Genomic DNA, 27,845 nt, shown 5'->3' with positions numbered 1-27,845 from the left:
CACTGTCTGGAGAACCTAGTATCACAGTACTCCCTGGGACAGCACACAGGTTGCGCACTATGTTATACCCTTTCTAGGCAAGCCTTGGGTCCACAGACACCTATACCCACAGCCAAACTCACACAGATGGTTTGGTTAACCCATGTCACTAGTGCCCAAACCAGTTGAAGGTGAAACCGTTTACTCATCAGAGCAGGTTAACCGTTTTAGAACTGGCTTGAGAAAATTTGGCGTGAGTCATGGAAGTGATGCACAAGAGAAATCATTAAGCTTTGAATATTTACTTCATTTTTTTTCCTGAACTGTCCCTGTAGACTGAGAAATACATCTTATTAATTGTTAAGGCCTTCTCTAGCTGTGCTAGTAAGTCATGGAGTTGTTTCCTTCCATATCAGAGGAAGTTTAAGAGGACATATGCGCGAACTGTCTGGTTGTGTTCCTTCAAGTCGACCAGTTTGTAACAAATTTGGCAAATTTGGTTAAGATGATATAGATCAGTCTTCTTCAGGAATTGTAGTAAGCAGTATTTCTTAGGAAGCACTGATTATCATGTCCCACACCCATAGTGGTTAAAATTGTGGGTTGCTTTGGCATTAGGTAATTTTAGAATTGAAAATAGGTAAGAATTCTACCAAAAAAATTTAGGGACACTTCATTTCTTGTAGCATTTGCCTTTTTATTATGATATTTTTTAATTGTGCAGAACTAGAGTAAAAACTGCTTCTTTCCTAAAACTAAGATAACCTTAGTTTTCTTCTCCATGCCATAAGCAAATTGCTAGAATATGCTCATTAGCCTATTTTGAAAGGAATATCCTGAAGTTCAACAAGAACTTATTTTGCATCAACATTTTCTTTGGATAGTAATGCCATGTTGAATATGGAATGGTCGTGCATGTATTTTTGTTCTGATTTATAGAATTGAAAGCTTATCACAGATGGGAATTATGTCTGAATCACCGTTTTCCTAGTCTTTTTGTAAGCTGATAGAACCAAAAGCTGGAAAAAAAAGAAAAAGAGAAAGTAAAACAAGCTGTTTCAAATTCTCTCTCTTTTTTTTTCTGTTTTATAGTTTGTTTGCTTACAGATTTCCAAGTCAGTCTGTATGTGAATTCAAGGATATGGCTGAAGGAAGATAGTCTGAGCCTTGAAAGAAGAAACTCTTGTCTCTCTCCCTCTCGCACGCCCTCCCTTTCTCTTTCTAATATGCATAGACACAGACACACGCGCGCGTGCGCGCACACACACACATACTCACAATGAAATGTAATGTGATTGGAGAATTGATTTATTATACAGAACCGAGACTCTAGCATCTAACCATTCTAGTACTAGTACTGATCAAGAAATATGTTTTGCCTTAAGTACTATTTGATATTTGAATTTTATCTGAAGTTGTAGGTAAGATCAAGCAGTCCACATGTTATGAAACTTACACTTGTATAAGGCTTGTGTAGATTTAGAAGCCAAAGCAAGAGTATTCTCTCAGATCAGTACCTCTGATGCACAAGCTATACATGCTATGAAAACACTACGGAAATACATGTCATTGGATAAGAGCTTTAAGTTGTGGACCTAGAGATTATCATACTAAGTGAAGATCGTCATACTGAGTAAAGTAAGTCAAACAGAGGAAGAGAAATATTGTAGTATGATATCCCTTTTATGTGGAATCTACAAAGAAATTATACAAATGAACTTATTTACAAAACAGAAACAGACTCACAGACTTATAGAAGGAGCTTATAGTAACCAGCCAGGAAGGATGGGGGTAAGGGATAGTTAGAAGTTTGGGATCAACATGTACACACTGCTATATTTAAATGGACCTACTATATAGCACAGGGAACTCTACTCAATGTTCTGTGGCAGCCTGGATGGGAGGGGATCTTGGGGGAGAATGAATACAGTTATATTTATAGGTGAGTTCCTTTGCTGTCCACCTAAAACTATCACAACATTGTCAGTTGGCTATATTGCAATATAAAATAAAAAGCTTTTTTAAAAAAGGAGCTTTAAGTTGTGGGTTAGACTTCTAAAAATAACTCTAAGTGCTCAATACCTTCTGCCTTTTGCACAGCCTTACAACAGCAGAGGATTTCCTAGGCTTATTTTATTAGATTGCATAATCAATACACCAAGTTCTAGCATTGATTGTAATTGAAGGCTTTATTTGTTTGTCTGCAATTTAAGGTCTTCTGTTTAGAATTAAATAAGATGTACTGTTGCTGATTTATGTAATTACAACTTTGCTGTAAATAAGATGAATTTTTAAAATATTTTTCTAAAGTAACACAATAATTTTAACTGATGTCATTTATCTTTCAAAGTTGTGATTGAAATAGCCTGAGCATGGGGAAATGTTTTTCTGTATAATTTAATTAGACATTGATCTAATAAGAGTATATTTCCCTGAAATAGATAACTTGAGGGCATTGCTGAGCAATACAGATTATAGTGTCTGGCTTTATCATTTTACCTAGATATATTGTAATAATAACTTGACTTGTACTATCACTTTCAGAATGGAAATAGTTTAACCAGATCATGACTGATTTTTTTCCCTCTTAAATACCTAAATATGAACAGAGTACAGAATAGCAATTATTATACTATAGCTTAAAACACAGTGTATTTGCAATGAGCAAATGGAAAGGTACTGCTTCTTACCATGAGACCACGAGCAAGTTAACAAAACTTTGAACTTCATCCTCAACAGTAAAATGAATATAATGAAGGCTGCTCTATCTACCATAAAACTATTGTGATAATCACAAAGACAAATTAAATTCTAATTGTAAGAGACCTATATAAGCTGAACTCGGTGGTTTTGTTGTTGATGATGGTGATGTTATGATTATTATTGTAATTATGCAGCTATAGTGGAAGTGATACTTGCAAGCATGTAGAGACATGAGAGCTTCATTTTGCTTTTCAATTCTTAGACAGATGAGTTGAGACGTTAGGTATATTGTTCCTTGCATGTTAGATTAAAATGAAATTGGGTAGCCTGAGTACTCTCATTTATGTAACTATTTGTTTATTTACTTATATATTTTTACATTTTTATCTTATCACCATGGAGATTCTGAAACTCAATTTGCTTATAAGTGGATAGACTAAATTTTTGCCCAAGTCTCATACAATTATAACTTTCTATGAATCTATGGATAAAAGTTAGTCTACCATAAATATGTTTAATGGGTTGAAGTTTTTATTTATTTCACTGTCCCTTCTTACAAGTGGTGGTGGGATCCCTGGCCCAGTAGCAAATCCAGATATAAAAAGAAAAAGCAGAGAAGTTTATTTACCATATCCAAATTACATGGATATGTTAAATGTTAAGAGCAAATTTTACTATGACTAAGGTGGGATTCGAGTAAAAAATGAAGCCTGACTTTTGTGTTAATGGAAAAGCTCTGTTTTAACTTCCACATAAATAACAATTATTAAGTAAACTTCTTGGCAGCTTACACATTTCTTTTTCTATGGTCTAAATTTTTTATATTTTAATTATACTTGTTTCTGAACATTATATTTCAATAAAATTCTTCATGACTTACATGTTTGTAAAGAGGTTAAAATTGTACCTAGCAATAGAAAATGCTATAAACAAGTTTGTTAAATTAAGACACACACTCATACACAGCCTATTCATAAATTTAGAGGACTATGTTATGTGGAAAACACATAAACATCTTATTCCGTATCCACCTTTTTGTATACAGCCACTTTATGAATCAGTCTTTTGTATAAACCAATTGATTTAACCTGCATAAAAAGCAGATTCTTTCTACAGTCCACCATCTGCCATACAAATTGACATATGTGCAAATTATCTAGGAAGAAAATCTAATTCCTTGTTTTTGTATGGCAACATAAACAAATTGCATATTTAGTAAATTTTATAATGTAATAATTAATAATAACCACCCAAAGGCTATGCTCAGGCTGGAAAAATATTCTTTACTCTCTGCTTCTTTTATGTCTCAGGTAGCTACTTTTCTTATTAAGAGCAGAAGTTTGAGCCTAGCAAAAAGATTATGGTTCTTCATTTCACTTTAATTTTAGTCATTTTTAGCATTAGTAAGATGCTAAAACCTCTAATTAGCTGAGTTAAACAACTTGAGAATGCCATAAACAGGAGATGATCTGCTAATTGGAGATAATCAGCACAGAGCTGCTTTGCTAAAACCCATACAATTAATTTAACGCACGTTTGTTGTTCAGTCACTAAGTCATGTCTGACTCTTTGCGTGCATATTAAATAAAAGCACTTGGAAAATGACATCAATTGCTTATTTTACTTCAGCCACGTGCTGAGTGACAGTACATAGCATCAGTTACTGTTTCATGTTGAATTTGCCTCCCGATGTCACCCGCACCTTCCAACTCTCTGGAGGATTAAGTCTCAGACAAGGATTTCCTTTCACAAGACTCCTTCCTATGAGACACCAAGATAGTTTGCTTCATCCTTGGCTATGGGGATAGGAGGAAAGGAGAACTCTTTGAGAGTTCTTGGCCAATAGGAAAATATGAAAGTGAAATACAACCATATAACCAAGCCATCTTTATTGACCTCAGATGCTCCAGGGAATTTTCCCTCAGAGGTCTTCTCTGATGAAAACCTGAGATAATTTTTCCTCTAAACTCCCTTAAGGTGCAGTACAGATTTCGTTTTCCCTTTGCAATGAAAGTATGTACATACTGTAAAGAATTTCTGTGTACAGATATGTTCTTAAAGTGCTTGAAAAATCTGCCTTATAATTATCATGAATTTTACTCATATAATGGTTACAAAATACATGGCTATGATCTTTGGAATGGAGAGGATTATACTATGCTTCAGCAGACCTATATTGCATTCCAACTTTGTCACCTAAAAATGTGTAACTTTGAAAAAAATTTCTTTTTTCAAGAAATTTAATTTTTTCAAGCTGAAAGTATTCCCTCCCTGTAATAACAATATCAGATTTCAAGAATTTTATATGGAGCAATGAGATGATGTAATGCTGGTGGTTTAGTCACTAAGGCATGTCTGACTCTTGTGACCTCATCTACTGTAGCCCACCAGACTCCTCTCCATGGGATTCTCCAGGCAAAAATACTGGAGTGGGTTGCTATTTCCTTCTCCAGAGGATCTTCCAGACACGGGATTGAACCCAGGTCTCTTCATTACAGGCAGATTCTTTACCAACTTAGCTACAAGGAAGCCTGAGATGATGTAATAGTACCTTGCAGAGTTAAATGTTCTGTTTATGCTAATCTCTTCCATTGTTCCTTTATATTTATGTGTATATAAAATATATTTACCAATATTTATTATAGAAAATATGTAAAATACAATTCCTTATATTTACTTGTGCAAAGAGGTACAATGAAATCTTTTTCTTGAAATGCCAATTCTAATAAAAAAAAAATCACATTTAAAATCTTGAAATAATGTCCAATTAGTGCTTTTCTATAAGTGTTAATGAATTCTTAGTACAAAAATTGGAGTTAATAGACATGCCAAATTTAAAAGTAATTTATTGATTTGTTTAACTTTTATTTTAAAATAATGCACCAACATTTAAAAAATGTGAGGAAAATATCCATAATCTAAATCACTGTTAAACTTTAATTTATAATCCTACTTAATGCAGATTTTGTATTTTGTTATCACTAATGAAACAAGAAAGAATTCAAAGGATTAACTGAAAGAATTCAAAGGGAACATGCCTAAATCAAGTTCTTAAAATGACCAGCCATCATTCTGTTTATGTTAGCAACAATTTAGTTATTCAGTTACTTTATATTTTATTGCTAAAAATAAAGTGTTTAAACTCTCCTGTAATGCAAAAGGTTTGATGCCAAAGGTGCAAATGTTTGTAAGCATTGTAAGCAGATCATAACACTACAAATAAGAAAAATAAATTTCCCCAACTGACATAATACATGTGACTGTATATCTGATTTTTTTTAATGTCATTGCTAAAATTCATGGCTTTGGATTTATTTGGAATTATTGCTATCAAGAGTACAAATATATATTCCAAGAATTTAAGAGCCTCTATCATGTGACTGGAAGAGAAATAATTCACTATTTCCTCAAACTGAAAGTCACTCTGTTGTGTCCGACTCTTTGCGACCCCATGGACTATACAGTCTATGGAATTCTCCAGGCCAGAATACTGGAGTGGGTAGCCTTTCCCTTCTCCAGGGTATCCTTCCCAACCCAGGGATCGAACCCAGGTCTCCCACATTGCAGGTGAATTCTTTACCAGCTGAGCCACAAGGAAAGCCCAAGAACACTGGAGTGGGTAGCCTATCCCTTCTCCAGGGGATCTTCCTGACCCAGGAATAGAACCGGGGTCTCCTGCATTGCAGACATATTCTTTACCAACTGAGGTATGAGGGAAACCCACAGTACTTTTAAAAATACAGTGCTAATGTTACATAGCAAAGTTGATAGGTCACAGAGTTAACAAAAGGACAGTGTTGGTAGGGTTGCTATCTTCTTGTGAACTTTGGGGTTAATGTTTACTTTGCACCACACCATGCTATAGGGGAAACGTTGATGGTATCATTCTTCAGCACTGTGAAATCGATGGAGAACAAGTTTACTGCCCCAATTCTGTTTTTGTAAATACAGATAAAGTAAAATCATAATATGTTCAAGTGAATTCAGTTTATTTAGAATTGGTGACCTGTTTTACTGACACTTGTTATGACTTCAGGCATATTATATTGTGTTATATTCCTTATCTTGGAGACTCAGTGCAAATTTTGGTCTGATTGGCATTGCTATAATTGGTATAAGTAATAAGTTTATTCAATAATCATGAAAGTAATTAAACACATTGATAGAAATTTGGTAACCTAGCTGATTCTTTACCTGGGTTCTGACAGAATGTGGTCCACTGGAGAAGGCAATGGAAACCACTTCATTATTCTTGCCTTGAGAACCCCATGAACAGTATGAGAAGGCAAAATGACAGGATACTGAAAGAGAAACTCCCCAGGTCAGTAGGTGCCCAATATGCTACTGGAGATCAGTGGAGAAATAACTCCAGAAAGAATGAAGGGATGGAGCCGAAGCAAAAACAATACCCAGTTGTGGATGGGACTGATGATAGAAGCAAGGCCCGATGCTGTAAAGAGCAATATTGCATAGGAACCTGGAATGTTAGGTCCATGAATCAAGGCAAATTGGAAGTGGTCAAACAGGAGATGGCAAGAGTGAATGTGGACATTCTAGGAATCAGCGAACTAAAATGGACTGGAATGGGTGAATTTAACTCAGATGACCATTATATCTACTACTGTGGGCAGGAAGCCCTTAGAAGAAATGGAGTAGCCATCACAGGCAACAGAAGAGTCTGAAATGCAGCACTTGGATACAATCTCAAATATGACAGAATGATCTCTGTTCGTTTCCAAGGCACACCATTCAATATCACGGTAATACAAGCCTATGCCCCAACCAGTAACGCTGAAGAAGCCGAAGTTGAATGGTTATATGAAGACCCACAAGACCTTTTAGAACTAACACCCAAAAAAGATATCTTTTTCATTATAGGGGACTGGACTGCAAAAGTAGGAAGTCAAGAAACACCTGGAGTAACAGGCAAATTTGGCCTTGGAGTACAGAAAGCAGCGCAAAGGCTAATAGAGTTTTGCTAAGAGAACTCACTGGTCATAGCAAACACCCTCTTCCAACAACACAAGAGAAGACCCTACACATGGACATCACCAGATGGCCAACACCAAAATGAGATTGATTTTATTCTTTGCAGCCAAAGATGGAGAAGCTTTATACAGTCAGCAAAAACAAGATCTGGAGCTGACTGTGGCTCAGATCATGAATTCCTTATTGCCAAATTCAGACTTAAACTGAAGAGAGTAGGAATAACCACTAGACCATTCAGGTATGACCTAAATCAAATCCCTTATGAATATACAGTGGAAGTGAGAAATAGATTGAAGGGACTATATCTGATAGACAGAGAGCCTGATGAACTATGGACGGAGGTTCGTGACATTGTACAGGAGACAGGGATCAAGACCATCCCTGTGGAAAAGAAGTGCCTAAAGGCAAAATGGTTGTCTGAGGAGGCCTTACAAATAGCTGTGAAAAGAAGAGAAGCGAGAAGCAAAGGAGAAAAGGAAAGATATTCCCATTTGAATGCAGAGTTCCAAAGAATAGCCAGGAGAGATAAGAAAGCCTTCCTCAGTGATCAATGCAAAGAAATAGAGGAAAACAACAGAATGGGAAAGACTAGAGATCTCTTGAAGAAAATTAGAGATACCAAGGGAACATTTCATGCAGAAATGGGCTCAATAAAGGACAGAACTGGTATGGACCTAACAGAAGCAGAAGATATTAAGAAGAGGTGGCAAGAATATGCAGAAGAACTATACAAAAAAGATCTTCATGACCCAGATAATCACAATGGTGTGATCACTCACCTAGAGCCAGACATCTTGGAATGTGAAGTCAAGTGGGCCTTAGAGAACAAAGCTAGTGGATGTGATGGAATTCCAGTTGAGCTATTTCAAATCCTGAAAGATGATGCTGTGAAAGTGCTGCACTCAATATGCCAGCAAATTTGGAAAACTCAGCAGTGGCCACAGGACTGGAAAAGGTCAGTTTTCATTCCAATCCCAGAGAAAGGTAATGCCCAAGAATGCTCAAACTACCGCACAATTGTGCTCATCTCACACGCTAGTAAAGTAATGCTCAAAATTCTCCAAGCCAGGCTTCAGCAATACGTGAACTGAGAACTTCCAGATGTTCAAGCTGGTTTTAGAAAAGGCAGAGGAACCAGAGATCAAATTGCCTATATCCGCTGGATCATCGAAAAAGCAAGAGAGTTCCAGAAAGACATCTACTTCTGCTTTATTAACTACACCAAAGCCTTCAACTGTGTGGATCACAATAAACTGTGGAAAATTCTGAAGGAGATGGGAATACCAGACCACCTGACCTGCCTCTTGAGAAACCTGTATGCAGATCAGGAAGCAACAGTTAGAAGTGGACATGGAACAACAGACTGGTTCCAAATAGGAAAAGGAATACGTCAATATTGTCACCCTGCTTATTTAACTTATATGCAGAGTACATCATGAGAAACGTTGGGCTGGAAGAAGCACAAGCTGGAATTAAGATTGCTGGGAGAAATATCAATAACCTCAGATATGTAGATGACACCACCCTTATGGCAGAAAGTGAAGAGGAACTAAAAAGCCTCTTCATGAAACTGAAAGAGGAGAGTGAAAAAAGTTGGCTTAAAGCTCAACATTCAGAAAACTAAGATCATGGCATCTGGTCCCATCACCTCATGGGAAATAGATGGGGAGACAGTGGAAACAGGTGTCAGACTTTATTTTGGGGGGCTCCAAAATCACTGCAGATGGTGACTGCAGCCATGAAATTAAAAGACGCTTACTACTTGGAAGGAAAGTTATGATCAACCTAGATAGCATATTAAAAAGCAGAGACATTACTTTGCCAACAAAGGTCTGTCTGGTCAAGGCTAAGGTTTTTCCAGTGGTCATGTATGGTTGTGAGAGTTGGACTGTGAAGAAAGCTGAGTGCCGAAAAATTGATGCTTTTGAACTATGGTGTTGGAGAAGACTCTTGAGAGTCCCTTGGACTGCAAGGAGATCCAACCAATCCATCCTAAAGGAGATCAGTCCTGGGTGTTCACTGGACGGACTTATGCTGAAGCGGAAACTCCAATACTTCGGCTACCTCATGCGAAGAGTTGACTCATTGGAAAAGACCCTGATGCTTGGAGGGATTGGGGGCAGGAGGAGAAGGGGACAACAGAGGATGAGATGGCTGGATGGCATCACCGACTTGATGGACATGAGTTTGGGTAAACTCCGGGAATTTGTAATGGACAGGGAGGCCTGGCGTGCTGCGATTCATGGGGTCGCAAAGGGTTGGACATGACTGAGCAACTGAAAGATAAATGAAAGAAAGAAGACTTTGTTATCTCTGATTCTTTAATAACTTAAGAATACATGTGTGAATTTTTGAACCTCTAAATTCTGTGTACCAGATTTTGCTAAGATTTTACCTACTTAACATATTTATATTCATACTTGCTTTCAAAAGATGAATAGTTATTGCAGGTATTCAAAGATAGACTTTATTGGCCTCCTAACTTAACAAAAATTTAATTCATGTGAAAGATGATGAACTGGAAAGCTTTTGTTTCCATGTTGTATTATTAAGTGGTTTAGTTTGAATTTGAATGTCCTGTGTCAGGATATCTTAGACACTCTAGAATAAATATTTCTGTTTTTGCCACATCCCTTCACTCTGTCCCAAATTCAGTAGCAGTACAAACAGTGTGTCAAATCAAATCAAATGCTTACAAAGGATTTTAAGTAAACCTAGAGAAAATTCAAAATACAATTTTTCTATATGAAATTTCCCTGATGGTATAATAAAATTATCATATATATATATATATATATATATATATATATATATATGTACATTTTCCTATAACTTGGCTTGGTACATTTTCCTCAAAAAATAATCAGTTTCAATGATATCTCAATGAAGTGATGAATTAAATGAGTGAATACTTTGAAAAATAAAAAATAATCTATAAGGGGCAATTTGTTAGTAAATCATTACTTGAAATGAAAACAAGATAAGCCCTAATTAAATCAGAGCTCACAGATAATTTATTTACTTTCAGTAGGATTCAGATTACATGTAAACTGGTAATATTTAGATGGCATGGTAAAGCAGTTAGTATATAGTTTCTTATTCATGTTATTATTGATGTAGACTAAAATATGATAGAATCATTTTTAAAAGATGAAAAGAGAACAGACACATAATAAAATAAATAGAGTGTATTGGGAATAGAAACATTCTTGGATTTTTCACAAAAGCCTCTAACATTCTCTTTTCTTTCTTTATGCCTGTTCTTTGCCTTATTTTAATTTTCTATATTAAGGAAGGGCTGAAATGTGAAATTTGAACTGGTCAGTCTTTCTCCCTCAATATTTTGCCTGAAGTTATAATTAAGTTTACAAAGTCACAATCAGTATCATATAGTATGGTTAATAATATGATCCCTAGAGCCTGACTGCCTGGGTTAATAAAGTGGTTAATAATAATATTGTCCCCAGAGTCTGACTGCCTGGGTTATGAAAGTGGATTATTCCACTTAGAAATTGGTAACCTTGAGCAAGTCAGTATGTTTTCCACCTCAACATCATCATCTTAAGAATTGTATGATGAAAAGACTAAACTAGTTTAGTATAATAATCGGTGCCTTGAACAATTTAGAACTATACATGACATTTTTATCATATTTATTTTCAAAGATAATGATGTATTTGCATTTTATCACAGTCAATCTAATTTTCCAACTTGAATTTTTCCTGTGAGGATTGCAGAGGTGGGATGGGGAGGTGGTGGGAAGGATGAGAAGGGATAAAAGACAATGGAGGTAATGGCATAAAATACTGTTCCTCCCGGTGGGATTCTTTCAACAACAGCCTCATAATACATGATTGCCACCTAAATACTTACATACCACTGTGAAGGCTGCGTGGGCTCTTGTAAACACAATGTGTGCAGTGGAAATTCAAGATTCTGGTCTCATAGAATAATAGAGAAGATCCTATCACCTGATTAGGTCATGGGATCCACTCTCCTCCATAAAGAAAAGCATATATTGCATGAATCTTTCTAAAAATTTCATAACCCCCTGAGTTATTCTAATATCCTCTTTCTTTCATGGGCGTGCTGAGTTGTGAAGCTGTGTTTGACTCATTGCAACCCCATGGATGGTAGCCCTCCAGGCACCTCTGTCCATGGGATTTCCCAGGCAAGATTACTGGAGTGGGTTGTCATTTCCTTCTCCAGGTGATCTTCCCAACACAGGGATCAAACCCACATCTCCCACATTGGCAGGTGGATTCTCTACCAGTGAGCCACCAGGGAAGGACCCCTCTTTCTTTTACCATTTTATAAAAAACCTGTTGTTGTTTTATACTTTACACCTTTATATGATTTTAGCTCTCAATTTCACCTCTCCTGAGCTAGTAATAACTTTTAAATTGACTTCTGTATGCATTGTTTAGAGAAGGAAATGACAACCGACTTCAGTATTCTTGCATGGAAAATCCCATGGACAAGGAGCCTAACAGGCTACATACAGTCCATGGGATCGCAAAGAGTTAGAAACAACTTAGAAACTGAACAGCAGCAACAACAACAATCCATTGTTAAGTCTGTCCTCCACACTAGGATTTCTCAGCTCATCATTGTTGGCATTTGGGGCCAGATTATTCTATGCTGTGGGAGAACGTTCCTGTGAATTTAGGATGTTTAGCAGCTTCACTAGCTTCTACCCTCTAAAAACAAAAAGATCTCCTTATGTTGCCACATGTCCCTTAGGCAGAAAAAATCATCCTCAGTTTAAAATGACTCTGCAACAATCCTTCCTGATCAGTCTTCTTAAAGTATACATTTTGTCCTTTCAGATTGTATCATTCCCTGTTGAGAAACTTCAGTTTTTCATATTATACTACAAAAAATGTGATGCCTTCAGATCTGGCCATCAATATGTTTGCTAGTGTATTTCTTATTTTCTTACTTATCATTCTATATTTTAGACTGGCTAATTCATGAGTAACTGTTTTGATAGACAGATAGATAATGAATTTTCTGGGATGACTGTTCCTATAAGAGTTTTCTCCCAAGTATCCTGTCCCACACCTGCAATCATCTATCCAGATATTCTTTTTCTGCTTAAAACATGGTCTTGCTCAAATTCCTTTACTCAGTAACTCAGTTTAAACTCCTCTTAGGATTGAGAGGAGTCTTTGCTTTATGAATAGGTAGGTAGATAGACAGATAGATAAATAGATTCTAAAGTTACTGTAATTTAAAACCATATTCTATCAACATGGAAATAGTCAAGTAGGTTAATGGAGCAAAATATGGAGCCCAGAAACAAACACCCATAGTGTAAAGTCAGTATATAACAGAGGAAACATTTTTTTCTGTCAGTGGGGATTAGGTTAGAAGTCTGATGCTCTCTCAAGAGAGAATCTCTTTAGAATGAAAGAAAATGTGAACTTTGTTCTGTATACCAAAGGCAAAAAAACTTACTTAGATAAAAGATGTAAATATAAGTAAACATAAGATAACATAATCTCAAGAAAATTAGGACATATGAATAATCTCTGATTTAAGGAGTTTTTTAAACCAGTACAGGAAATTTGTAGCTGTCAAAGTGAAAGAAGTAGAGTCACTCAGTCATGTCCGACTCTTTGTGACCCCATGAACTATAGCCCATCAGGCTCCCCCATCCCTGGGATTCTCCAGGCAAGAACACTGGAGTGGGTTGCCATTTCCTTCTCCAATGCGTGAAAGTGAAGTCGCTCAGTCGTGTCCGACTCATAGCAACCCCAGGGACTGCAGCCTACCAGGCTCATCCATCCATGGATTTTCCAGGCAAGAGTACTGGAGTGGGTCGCCATTGCCTTCTCTGGATATGCAGATGATAGTACCCGTATGGTACAAAGTGAAGAAAAACTAAAGAGCCTCTTGATGAAAGTGAAAGAGGAGAGTGAAAATGATTGTTTAAAACTCAACATTTAGAAAACGAAGATCATGGCATCCAGTTCCATCACTTCATGGCAAATAGATGGGGCAACAATGGAAACAGTGAGAGATTTTATTTTTGGGGCTCCAGAATCACTGCAGATGGTGACTTCAGCCATGTAATTAAAAGACACTCCTTGGAAGAAAAGCTATGACCAACCTAGACAGCATATTAAAAAGCAGAAACATTACTTTGCTGACAAAGGGCCATCTCGTCAAAGCTATTGTTTGTCCAGCAGTCATGTATGGATGTGAGAGTTGTAATATAAAGAAAGCTGAGCGCTGAATAATTGATGCTTTTGAACTGCGTTGTTAAAGAGGATTCTTGAGTGTCCCTTGGACTGCAAGGAGATCCAGCCAGTCAATCCTAAAGGAGATCATCCCCAAAAATTCATTGGAAAGACAGATGCCAAAGCTGAAACTCCAATATTTTGGCCACCTGATGCTAAAAAACTCACTCACTGGAAAAGACCCTGATGCTTGGAAAGATTGAAGTTAGGAGGGAAAGGGGACAACAGAGGATGAGTTGGTTGGATGGCATCACTGACTCGATGGACATGAATTTGAGCAAGCTCTGGGAGTTGGAGATGAACAGGGAAGCCTGGTGTGCTGCAGTCAATGGGGTCTCAAAGAGCTGGACATGACTGAGCAACTGAACTGACAGTTTTTTTCAGTGTGGCCGTATATATTAAAATCAAATTTAAAACTTTGCTTTTTGCACCAGTGAACACTTTTCGGTGATCTGATCGATCAAAATAAGGGTTATATGTACTAGGTTGTTTATTATAGAATAATTTGTCATGGAAAAAACTAGGAAACAATTGAAAATGGGTGAATTAGCTATGTGGCATCACTAGATTTTTGGAGGGATATTTCTGTGAGAAAAGCAATATTCAGAAAATATATATATAATTCATTTTTGAAGGATAAAAGCCACAATATCAGAATGTGTGTGTGTGTGTGTGTGTGTGTGTGTTTTGCATGTATTTATGACAGAAAGTGAAGAGGAACTAAAAAGCCTCTTGATGAAAGTGAAAAAGGAAAGTGAAAAAGTTGACTTAAAGCTCAACATTCAGAAGACTAAGATCATGGCATCTGGTCCCATCACCTCATGGAAAATATATGGGGAGACAGTAGAAACAGGTGTCAGACTTTATCTTTCAGGGCTCCAAAATCACTGCAGATGGTGATTGCAGCCATGAAATTAAAAGACACTTACTACTTGGAAGGAAAGTTATGATCAACCTAGATAGCATATTAAAAAGCAGAGACATTACTTTGCCAACAAAGATCTGTCTAGTCAAGGCTATGGTTTTTCCAGTGGTCATGTATGGTTGTGAGAGTTGGACTGGGAAGAAAGCTGAGTGCCAAAGAATTGATGCTTTTGAACTGTGGTGTTGGAGAAGACTCTTGAGAGTCCCTTGGACTGCAAGGAGATCCAACCAGTCCATCCTAAAGGAGATCAGTCCTGGGTGTTCACTGGACAGACTTATGCTGAAGCGGAAACTCCAATACTTTGGCTACTTCATGCGAAGAGTTGACTCATTGGAATAGCCCATGATGCTTGGAGGGATTGGGGGCAGGAGGAGGAGGGGATGACAGAGGATGAGATGGCTGGATGGCATCACCGACTTGATGGACATGAATTTGGGTAAACTCTGGGAGTTTGTGATGGACAGGGAGGCCTGGCGTACTGCAATTCATGGGGTCCCAAAGAGTTGGACATGACTGAGCGACTGAACTGAACTGATGTAAACACGGAAAAAGGTACAGAGAAAACCATGCCTAATTTAGGAAGTAGAAATGGCGAGAAAGGGAGAAAAGGATGGATAAAACAAGAATTGAAAAGTTTTCCATGATTTCAAAGGAATCATGAAGCATGTATAATAGACATTTATTTCAACTCATTTAAGAGAGAGTCTGTATATGTGTTGTGTGTGCCTTAGGAGATAACTGAAAATGAACATAGCACACATTCTTATATAAAATAGTTTGGCAGCTATCTAGTTGCATTATTTAGAGAAATTGGTTTAAACTTTACTCTCCAGCTCCTCATGCTGCTTCTCCTAAAATACCAACAACATGAACAGAAAGTGCAACCACCATTGGACACCTTTTTAAACTTTTTAATTATTTCCATTATATTTAATTACTTCAAGATGCCTAAACAACATAAAGGAAGAAATTTTTGTGCTAGTTTTAACTAATTATAGTCAAAATTTATTTATTCACTCCTTTTGACAGTAATAAAAAATGTTGAGTATCTCTACTGAATTATGCTATTTGGACTCTATGAGAAAATATAATGCATGAGACGATCATCATATACAGGGTAGAAGTCACCATGACAAGTGAATACCTGCAGTTCTCTAGGAGCTCCAAAGAGATTTAAACCCAGTAAGAAACTAGTCAGGCTTGTTTTCTTTCTATCCATTCTTTGAATGGATCACAGGATAAAAGACCTTTGTTTATTTTACAGTTTGGTTTGTAATGTATCCAGTTTTAGTATTATCAGTATGAAACTGAGTCAAATTTCAAGAATTTTTTTTTCCTAAAAAAAAAAATTACAACAAATAAAACCAGGCAGTCAAGGAAGGAAAGGAAATATATTTGAGCAGCAGTTTATCAACACTGTTCTGGAAAAAAATAATCAAGACTGCTATACTATCATTTACCAGTCTCCTACCTCAAATCTTGCTTAGATACACTCACCTACAGGCTGTGACTCAGCAGTAGACAGAATAAAGTATATCCCTACTTTCCTCGTTAGTAAAATAAGCAATCTGAACGAGGGGACCCTTAGGAAAATTTTAGCACTGACATTTTATACTCCGTGCTCTATCTATTAAAAAGGTTATGTTGGCATAACTTTTAGAGTTGCTCTATAAATAATGACCACATCTTTAAACACTTAATAAAAATTATAACAATTTATCACAGTTATAAGTTCTCCCTCTCTGCAGGCCTGAGGTCCTCATCAGGAAGATGTGGAAAATGAAATGGATGCTCTTATGGCCCCTTCCAGCTCAGACACTCTTGAATCTGGCCAGATTCTTAAATATGTGGTTCTAATTCTCACAGACATTCTGCAAAGCTTGTGCAGTCAGGTCTGATGATGTCTAAGTCACAGAGATCTTTTTGGAGCACAAATTTATGATAAAAGTTAATTGATTCAGAAAAAAAAAACAAATTTCAAGAATTTAAGTATCATTTTAAATAATAGGTACATTCAAGATTTTTATAGAGCACATTGCTCTGTTAATTAAATATTCCATTTCTTGTTCATAAAGCATCTAGAATTTGGGGAACCCTAGGTGTATTCCTGAGCGTATGAGCTCTGTTCATTCCCCAAAATGCAAACTTGTGCATGAGTTCATTACACAATTTGCCGTGTATAATATCATAAATAATTTTCTTTCTTTAAAATTAAATTTCATTTTATACTGACAGAGACTAGGCGTAGCTTAATATGGCAACATTTTTCTATATAATAATATAGAAAAATAAAATGAATTTCACTTTAAGAACTTTAACTCTTTCAACTAAATGAGACTGGTTATATTTTATTTGTCTGCAGACTCAAACAGTTCCAAAGTCTATGAGGTTGGGTTTTTCAAACTTATCATGTTCTGTTTTAATCTATAAACTTAACTTTAGAAAGCCCTATTAAAACAATGAACAAAATATCTGTAATCTTAATACATTATTTTAAAATTTATGATAATTTAAGAGTTAATTTGACAGACTCCAGTTAATTTGACAGACACTGTGTGTGTATGCAGTTTATGATCTGGCAGCTGTAAAAGGACCTACTTTAGGAAGGACTCTGCACTTGGATTTATGCTCTGCTGCAGCCATCTTGAAATTCACAATAGCGTTATCTCTGAATTTACGTTCATAAGCAAAGTCCATTGGGACGTGGAACCATGAATACGAGCATTGGAGCTGCAAGGTGGCAGCCGTGCATACACAGGTCAAGCCTACAGGCACAGCAGGAAGTACCGGAGCCAAGCAGTTGGCCTGGCAGCAAGGCACAGATATGCACGCCTCAGCAGTCTTGGCTGCTGTGTGTCCCCGGCGTGGACAGGCCTGAGCTGGGTCCAGGTTCGCAGTGGCAGGGCAGCAACAGAAGCAGCAGTGATGAGACCCTGGGCCACAGAGACACCCAGAGGCTTCCCCTGCCAGCCAGGAGAGGACCATGGTGACTCCCCTATCAGTCCCAGGAACCCATCCCCAAAGTATCGACACAAATATTCAATCTCCTAAATTCCAAGACAGACCCTGTGGAGCTCAAACAGTAAACTTTGTCAATAAATTATTACATGATAAAGGAATTCATATAGCCATATCAATAAAAGTTATCAGGGAGTTATTAGAATTCTTGATTTTAAAATGTCCAGATTTGACAACTCCTGCAATACTGCAATGCAAATATACACCAGCCTAGCAATAAGAAATTTAAAGATCATCACTTATAGTGGAAAATAACACTATTTTCATATGAAGTTTTAAATGAGCCAGTTATTAACAAGGAAGACAATTTTTAAATTAAATTTTCCTTGTAATTGAAAATACAGGAAGATAAAACATAATCAAGAATTATGGGTTATATACAAATCATGAAACTATTTTTGGCTTCTTGCATTGATCCTTCTTTAATTAAAAGCTACAGGAAATGTCAGAGGAAACATTAAAATACCATTGCATACATTTACATTTGACATTAAGTTCAATAGAAAAGCAGTGTAATGGTTTTTTGTTGTGATAGAATTGTTCTGTATCTTGACAGTGTTGATGAATACAGGAACCGATACATGTAATAAAACTGAATAAAACTAATTTATGTATACAAATGAGTACACATTTAGTGAAATATGAATGAGATCAGTGGATTATATTCATGTCATTTCTTGTTTAAAATTGCTCTATAGTTTGCAAGATTTCACCTTTAAGAAAAACTGATGAATTGTACATGAGATATTTCTCTATTATTTCTTACAATGTCCATGTTCATTTACAGTTATCTTAAAAACTGTAATTTAAAAATAAGGCACAGTTTCATGACTATGATTTTATGAAGAATTAAATCATTTATTAGAAATCATTCCATGAGAATCATCAGCTCCAGATGTACTAAAATTTATATATTAAAATAATTTATCAAACATTCATCCTAATGTTGTCCCCAGGCAATAAAATACTCCAGTTCCAGCAAAGGTTGCATCAACAGAAAGATCTTCCCCCAAATTAAAAATGTATCAGAAATTATTTGTGATCTTGCATTAGCCAGAAGGAACTGATGTAATTTTCAGTTTTATCATTGAAGATGAAATTATTAATCATATAAATTTTGATGACCTAAGGAATGAGTTTTTCAGAAAGCTAAGCCATAAAAATTGTATGATCATTAAAGATACCACAACAGTATAGTATTACTTGTATTATATATAATTATGATACCAGAATTTCACTTTTTGAAATGTATAAGTTTATGTTGTTACTCAACTAGCACTATTATCCCAAGTTTTATAATGAATAAAATATTATAAGGAAAATTCTTTATATATTATCTTCAATAATACTTTCCCCCCCTACATTTTAAACTAAAAGGCTTCAAATTTTTATTTTACCCTGATTCTCATAAACAAGGTAAATCCTGGACTAGACAGTTTGATACATTGATCAAAAATTTCTTTAAGTTTTATCAGGCAATATATAAGATATATTGAACAGCTTATTTTTGTAGAACTGAGCTTAAGATAGAGTTTTGAAATGACATCAGAAATTGCATCTAATAACTCAGAAGTCAGCGTTTTTTTTATTTTCAGTGTCTTCCAAGATATTATTTTGCTTATTTTATTTTATTATTCTACAGAAAGCCAGTAAGATTCATCCATCATCAACTTTGACATTTGAATTTCAATATACATTACTCAGAAAAGGCTTCAAGGAAGTCTTTTCATTTATCATATCTGTATTTCCAAATTATGTTAATTTTTCATTTAAGGTATTGAGGCATTCATTGAGGTCTATACAAGTATATCATTTGGACTTTCAAAATTTTAATATCATAGCTTTGATAAAAATTCCTATACTTAGGCCTATGTGCTTCATATCAATCAGCAGCATTTCTCAATTTGCAAATATTAATATATTACTAGAGAATGACACAGATTTCCTGGAAATTTTTAAATTAGCATATTAACATTCATTCACACCACTGTCCCAAAAGGAATTTTTAGTTTTAAAAACATACAAAACTGACTAGGATTGCATATTTTAACTGTAGACTATTTCTATTTCATTATATTTAGCAAGTTTTAAAAAACAACAGGTCTTTTGATTAACTATTGGGGCGAAGTATTTGTGTAAATGCTCTATTACAAGAATGTTATAATGCTTCTGTGTATCGGTCATAGTCATTTTTCTTCTGCTATCCTAATGGTTCACTCTATTTCCCTTTTCTCTTCTGTTGCAGAATGATTCTTGGGGAAAGCAGTATTCCTACGCACTCTTCAAAGCGATGAGTCATATGCTGTGCATCGGCTACGGAGCCCAAGCCCCAGTGAGCATGTCTGACCTGTGGATCACCATGCTGAGCATGATCGTCGGGGCCACGTGCTACGCCATGTTTGTCGGCCACGCCACGGCTCTAATCCAGTCTTTGGATTCCTCAAGGCGGCAGTATCAAGAGAAGGTAATTAGTCTTATCTCTAATATATTCAACCAGCTGGTTTGTCAATTTAATTAATAGTATTCGGATAAATAAACTATGCCCTGTATTGAAACTATAATGAGCTAAAATATTCAAAGGAGGAAACCACAATCTGTTTCCATATTTTGAAGTTTCTTCAAGATGGTCTTCATAGCTTTTGTTTCCAGTTTCTCTCTTAAATACTATATTTTTTTTAAAAGAAAATCTGAATTGTCATTCACAAAAAAATAGTTCCATGTTTCAAATGTATGGAGCTTATTTGAGGTGATGTCATGGTTTGTGGTCTATAATTTTTAAACAGTTAATATAAAGACTTCTCTTGTACATGTTAGAAAAATGTGAGCTGATTAAATGCAGAGAGATGGCCATTGCACATCTCTCTTGGCCTCTCTGCATGTTGCAATCATAATTTATATTAAGTCCATATGCATAGCTGAACATATGTTGCCCTTGTATCTAGATAAGTCACCACACACCCTCCAGTCTTTAAAATGCATACTAACAGCTGCTATCATGCATTCTTACGCACAATGTGTTAATTGAAATGATTGCTGTGCTAAACTTTTCTCAAAAGAGAGAAAGTAGATTTGTGCACTTATTTATTCATTGGATTTTGTTTTAATATGCTGAATTATTTGGTTGGTACTATCCTGGAGAAGGAAATGGCAGCCCACTCCAGAGTTCTTGCCTGGAGAATTCCATGGACAGAGGAGCCTGGCGGGCTACAGTCCATGGGGTCACAAAGAGTCGGACACGACTTAGTGACTAACTTCATACTTGGATGATCAGACAGTACTTACATTCTTCACAAACACCAATAACTTTCCTACAGATAAGAATGTTTTATAATTGAAGGAAGAATTTCTAGTGTGGGAGCTCTGTTGAACATAACAGAATATATAATATATATGCACCTTGCTAAAAAATGTATCTGAAAGTAGTGGTTCAAACAATTCTAGAATATGTCTCCTGATGAGTAATAACAGCTTAGACTCATAAATTCTTCATCAAACAGCCAAAGATCATTTCATTTGTGACTTTATTTACAGAAGTTTCCAACACTTTATGTTTGCCATAATTCATCATCGAATTCTTGATTTTACAAGGGTTTGGTAGAGGATAAATGATACTGGAATAAGTTTTTGTTACTTTCTGACATTTGAAACAATTTACTCAGAAACAGCTGGTCATTTAGGTGAGCGGCATTGAGTCCCTCTCCTGCATCTCCCTAAAAGAGGCCCCCCTGAGAACCTGGCAGTCATCACCAGCCTCTTTCTGCTGAGAGCTCTGTGCTCTGCCAGAAGGCACTCTTGGATGAGACCCAAGATGTCAGGCTAGTCCTGCTGTATCACTCAGATCTGGTCCAGAGAGAAGCCCTCAGGCATTCCATCTCTTAGCCCCTCTCTCAGCACTACTGCCTCTTTCACCAAAGCATCGAAGAGCTTGTGTCTTGCCTTCTTCAGTTTCTTGGCAGAGTCACACCCCAGTGTCCTCAGGCTATTTGCATGTTCTCAGATGTGAACTGGACTCCAGACTCATGTCTCTTAACTATGTGAACTCATTTCAAAGATCCCCAAGCAATTTTCTTGACGTCCCTCTGAAAGGTCAAGGGTTAGAAGGTAGTCCTCCCACAGCCCTATCCCAAAACAGGCTGGGGAAGGCACTCACAGAAGAGCAGTCATTCCCTTCAAAGAAGTCTACTCACTGTTGTTGTCAGGAAAGTTCTTTTTCTACTCTCTGACCTCTGTAGACCTTCAATGAGATTGACACCTTCAGAAGTCTTCATCGTTGGATCCCCACTTACACTTGTAAACCTGTGTAGGAGAGAGCCTCTTACATAACCAGCATTCTGATATCTCAGGTTAGCAGCTCAGTAAACATGAGGAAGGAAGAGTAAATCCTAATCTAGCAGATTTTTAGACTGTTTATTTTAAAATCTCAGCTCTTCTCAAAACTTCTTCCACAGATGATATAAATAAATCATAAACACACACACACATATATATATATATGAGTATATATGTTTTGTTTTTTAATTTATTTGTTTTTAATTGAAGGATAGTTACAGTATTGTGTTGGTTCCTGTCACACATCACCATGGATCAGCCATAAATATACATATGTCTCCTCCCTCTTGAGCCTCCCTCTCACCTCCCACCCTCTAGCTTGTCACAGAGCTGGTTCATTGTTGAATTACCTATTTAATTGTTTCCTGGTCAAATAAGCTTGTACATCTTAATTGAAACAATGAACTGAAAAGATTTTGGCTATTAATGTGTGTGCTATGAACATTTAACATTTTGTCTGCCCTCTATGCCAAACTCCCTTGTATTTTAAGTGATTAATGAACACTTGGGAAATGCCTATCTAGACATACTCCTCACAGTGAGCATTCCATTTTCTTAGGTTGACCTTGGGTAGTTACTACCTTTTCTAGATATATCCACAGTTCATCTTGTCTTTTTAAATGAAATTGCTTTAGATCACCCTGTATCTTTATACTGTTGTGTCTCAGTTCTTATACTTCAGCACCCCTGGGAAGCCTACTATTATTTCTAAACTTGTCACTCTCTTTCCTGTCAAATAATTCTAGTAAAAGCAGCATTTAAGTGTGCAATTTTTTTTGGAATAAGCAAGAATTTTAATACAAAGCACATTATGAATGTAGAATAAGGAATTTTCAACTCACCTTGGTGTACCTGACGTACATGAATGATTTTTAGTGGAAATTTGGACATGACAAGTATTTAATTGTATGAGGAAATTATCAAATTGAAATAACTTTATATACTGAATAGCTTCTGAATCCAAGAAGCAAAGTGTATATTAATCTAAGGCAGGTTCAGCAATGAATGACTTGTCTAAATCATTCATTTAATGATAGAGCACAAGGCAGTAAGCCAGTGCTGCTCTGGGCTTCAGATATTGTGTATGTTGCCTAAAATTGTAAAAACTACTGATTCTTAGTTTAATAATGATAAGAAACAACTTTCTAAATTTATCCAAATGGACAAAATTTTATCATGTCAGCAAATGTTTATGATCCCTTTGGATAAGAAGGTATATTTAACATAAGTAGTCTCTCAACCATGCAGGCAACTTATATGTAATCCTGAATGAAATCATGCAGTTGTGCAGTTTTATGTAATCATATCAAAAATATTATATTCTAAACTTAGTTCAGGAAAGTGTTTTTTTTTGTTTGTTTGTTTGTTTTAGTGAATAATCCATAGATTCTTATTTTTTTCTTGTAATGAAAGACTAGAATCAGGACTGTCACATAAGCTTCTTATTCCATAGAAATATTTTTAATCAATCTAGTCTTCCAAATTTGTACAGGGTAATGTTATGAACAAAGACAAAATACTGGGCACTAAGACCTGCTCTCGTTTTTGAACTAATCAAATCCCATTTATAGTAAAGCAAATTTCAGGTCATTTAAAATGAACTGATTATGGGTAATATGCCCTTCAAAAATAATTTGTTGGAAAAAGAATGGTGCCAAACCAACTTTTAAACTCATGGATCTCATAACCAAATCTCTCTTCCAACCAGAAAATTATTGTTCTCACAACAAACCAAATTATTCTGATCTGCCTCCATGCCTTTCATCCTCCTCCTAACATACTTTTACCCCTTTTCCTGTTTACATGGATTTTACCCTTCCCTTTGTAAGACTGTGACACCTTCCTGATTATCCTAACCCATAATAATCTGTTTATTGTGTATATTCTGTCTGTTCCAGAGTAATATAATATCCTGATAGGAAGATCTGTGTCTTTGTTATTGTGTATTTCCTCCCCCATAAACAGTAACCTCAGTGCTGCAATGCTCAGAGGGAACAGTAAGGATTAAGAATATTTATAGTTGTCCAACTGTGTTTTCTAGAAAATAAATGGGAATAAGAGTTTATCCTTTGAAATTTTTGAATTCTGTCACTTGAATATACATGAGAGCATCTTTTTCGAAATGTTGATCGTGTTGTTTATTTATGTGTAGGTAAACATATTGCTTCAGCTGTTACAGCAAATACTTATGTATGTATGTATACATTTGGCTTACACACAGGTCATGTTTTGGAAACTAAATTTTCAATATGCTTTCCCTTCTGGAATTCTGAGATTGATTTCCTGTAAGTAAAAGATACATTATCAAAATATCTTTCATTGGGGTTGAAGCCATTTCTTGATTCCTGGGTTGATCAGGAGGGTGCTCTGCTTTAAGCCATGATGAAACCCTTTGTTTCAGAAAGAAAGATGGGAGAGATTGTCAGGACTGTCATGTGATTCTGAGTCTTCAATTTTGAAAAAGCATTCTATGACTAGAGTAATGGCAGATCAAAGGGAAAAAAAATTGGAGTAATGGCCATTGGCCATGATGGTTTATAAATAATGCTATTATTCCATTAAAAAGAAGAAAAGTTGTCTCTTATTTTGCACCCCATCTTCATTATATCAAGAAATTAGTCAGTTGAGCTTCTGATTTGGTTTACTGACTGTGTAGACTTGTGATAGTATTTGTGTTCAGAAGAACAAAAGGTCTTTGAAGTTATAATGATCTTGAACTTGGAAAATCAAACTGACCCAGTATTTAAAGGAAAACTGACTGATGCCCTCATTTACTTTTTTTTTTTCCATTTATTTTTATTAGTTGGAGGCTAATTACTTTACATCATTACAGTAGTTTTTGTCATACATTGAAATGAATTAGCCATGGATTTACATGTATTCCCCATCCTGGTCCTCCCTCCCACCTCCCTCTCCACCCGATCCCTCTGGGTCTTCCCAGTGCTTGGAAGCATTCTTAGTGGGAAGAGGTAGCTCTAAAATGTGTGTGTATTCGACAAAATGTTTCATATGATTTTCTTCATTATTAGTAAATGAATGTCTACTTCCACTACAAAAGAGAATGCTATGAGCAGAGCTCCCGCATGGTTCCTTAATTAGTTGGAAAAGTCTCCAATTCAGCTATTCTATATACTTTTGCTTCCCAGGAGCTGAATTTATTGTACTCAGATATGTTAAAGTGGTAGTACTGCCAAACATTCTCAGGCCAGGACAGTCCTCGAACTGGGAATATTTGTGAGATTTTCTCATAGAAAACTAATAGTGCCACAGCCCTTGGGTTAGCTTCATGTTGCCACTTCAGCTGCTAACAAATTGGGCTTCTGGCAAATAATACTTTTCATGTTCAACTGGGAGAAATATTTTTACATTAACTAGAAGTACTGTCTTAAAGATAGGTCAGAGCTGAAGAATATTCAAACTACCGTACAGTTGCACTCATTTCACATGCTAGCAAAGTAATGCTCAAAATCCTTCAAGCTAGGCTTCATGAGTATATGAACCGAAAATTTCCAGATGTACAGGCTGAATTTAGAAACAGCAGAGGAACCAGAGATCAAATTGCCAACATTTGTTGGATCATAGAGAAAGCAAAGGAATTCCCAAAAAGCATCTATGTCTGCTTCACTGACTACACTAAAGACTTTGACTTTGTGGATCACAACAAACTGGAAAATTCTAAAAGAGATGGGAATACCAAACCACTGGTCAAGAAGCAACAGTTAGAACTGGACATGGAACAAAAGAGTGGTTCAAAATTGGTAAAGTAATGCGTCAAGGCTATATATCGTCATCCTATTTATTTAACTTATATGCAGATTACATTATGCAAAATTCCAAGCTAGATGAATCACAAGCTGGAATCAAGATTGCTGGGAGAAATATCAACAGCCTCAGACATGCAGATGATACCATTCTAGTGTCAGAAAGCAAAAAGGAACTAAGAACCTCTTGATGAGGGTGAAAGAGGAGAGTGAAAAACCTGGTTTAAAACTCAACATTCAAAAACTTAAGATTATGGCATCTAGTCTTATAACTGCATGGCGAATAAAAGGGGAAAAAATAGAAGCAATGACAAATTTTATTTTCCTGGGCTCCAAAATCACTGCAGGCGGTGACTGAGGCCATGAAATTAAACAATACTTGCTCCTTGGAAGGAAAGATATGACAGACCCAGACAATATATTCAAAAGCATAGATGTCACTTTGCTGACAAAGGTATGTATCATCAAAACCATGGTTTTTCCATGTACAGATATGATAGTTGGACCATAAAGAAGGCTGAGCACTGAGGAATTGATGCTTTTGAGCTATGGTGCTGGAGAAGACTCTTGAGAGTCCCTTGGACTGCAAGGACATCAAACCAGTCAATGCTAAAGGAAATCAACCCTGGATATTCATTGGAAGGACTGATGCTAAAGTTGAAGCTCCAATACTTTGGCTATCTCATGTGAAGAGTCAGCTCATTGGAAAAGACATTGATGCTGAGAAAGTTTGAGGGCAGGAGGAAATGGGGGCGACAGAGGATGAGATGGTTGGATGGCATTATCCACTCAGTGAACATGAGTATGAGCAAATATCTGGAGGTAGTAAAGGACAGTGAAGCCTGATGTGCTACAGTCCATGGGGACATCATTTAGTGACTGAAAAAAATCAATGAGAAAGAGAGTTTGAGGCTATTGATTTAACCGAGGAGAGAAATAGAATTTTGCCAGTTGTAAATTTTTATTTTACCACTGATTTTCAATCTTTGTATTTTAATATATCTCACTGGTACCTCTTTCATTCAGTGACAATTTCTGTATGAAACTCCATATTAAATGCTGAAATTTCCTGCATCTTTGCTGGGAATAAGGACTGTAAAATTGCTAAAGATTTGTCCTCACCAATCCTTCATTTAGTTCTTTGCAGTTAACATTTACCATTGGCAGGATATCTGACAGTTTCTTGTAATGGCTGTAAAGTAGAGTTGCATTTTCTACTATTTTCTTTTATTGATTGATGCATGGATGTTATCTTTTAGAAATGTATGCATTTTCATTTGAATGTCCTCCTTTAAGTTTTTTTTTTAATTTAAAAAAATTACTAGGGTATAATTAATTTACAGTGCTAAGTTCATTTCAGGTATACAGCAAAGTGAATCTGTTACACATATGTATGTATCAACTCTTTTTAAAATTCTTTTCCCTTATAGGCCACTATAGAGTTTTGAGTAGAGTTCCCTGTGCTATACAGTAGGTCCTTATTAGTTATCTCTTTATGTATAGTAGTGTGTATGGGTCCATCCCAATCTCCCAATTTATTCCTCCCTCTCCCCCTTACCCCCAGGGACCATACATTTGATTTCTACATCTGTAACTTTATTTCTGTTCTGTAGATTAGCTCATTTGTTTTTTATATTCCACATGTCAGGGGTATTATATGATATTTGTTTTTCTCTGACTTACTTCACTCAGTATGACAGTGTTTCAAGTATTTTGATGTATTGTATTTGTGTCCCTTATATGTCATAACACATAAATACATTATTAAGCATCTTTATAGAGCAAAAGCTTGTCACTAAGATTCACTAATCTGCCAAGATCCCACAATGTACAAGAATCACTGCATGGATTTGCGTTTGTTTAATTAGATCACTGAGATCCATTTGAAATGTGCCT

General features: G+C 36.1%; 1 protein-coding gene across 1 annotated transcript in view; it reads left to right on the top strand.

The window, feature by feature from the left end:
• Window positions 1–27,845, top strand: part of HCN1 (hyperpolarization activated cyclic nucleotide gated potassium channel 1) — a 442,363-nt gene that overhangs the window by 291,503 nt on the left and 123,015 nt on the right. Inside the window, exon 4 of the mRNA XM_020879154.2 lies at window positions 20,105–20,323. Within this exon, the coding sequence (XP_020734813.2) occupies window positions 20,105–20,323 (219 nt within the window). The remainder of the gene's footprint in view (window positions 1–20,104; window positions 20,324–27,845) is intronic.

This window comes from Odocoileus virginianus, chromosome 14, assembly GCF_023699985.2.
Source record: "Odocoileus virginianus isolate 20LAN1187 ecotype Illinois chromosome 14, Ovbor_1.2, whole genome shotgun sequence".
NCBI lineage: Eukaryota > Metazoa > Chordata > Mammalia > Artiodactyla > Cervidae > Odocoileus > Odocoileus virginianus.
Note: the sequence above shows the minus strand (reverse complement) of the source record. Positions and strands in the feature narration are given on the sequence as shown.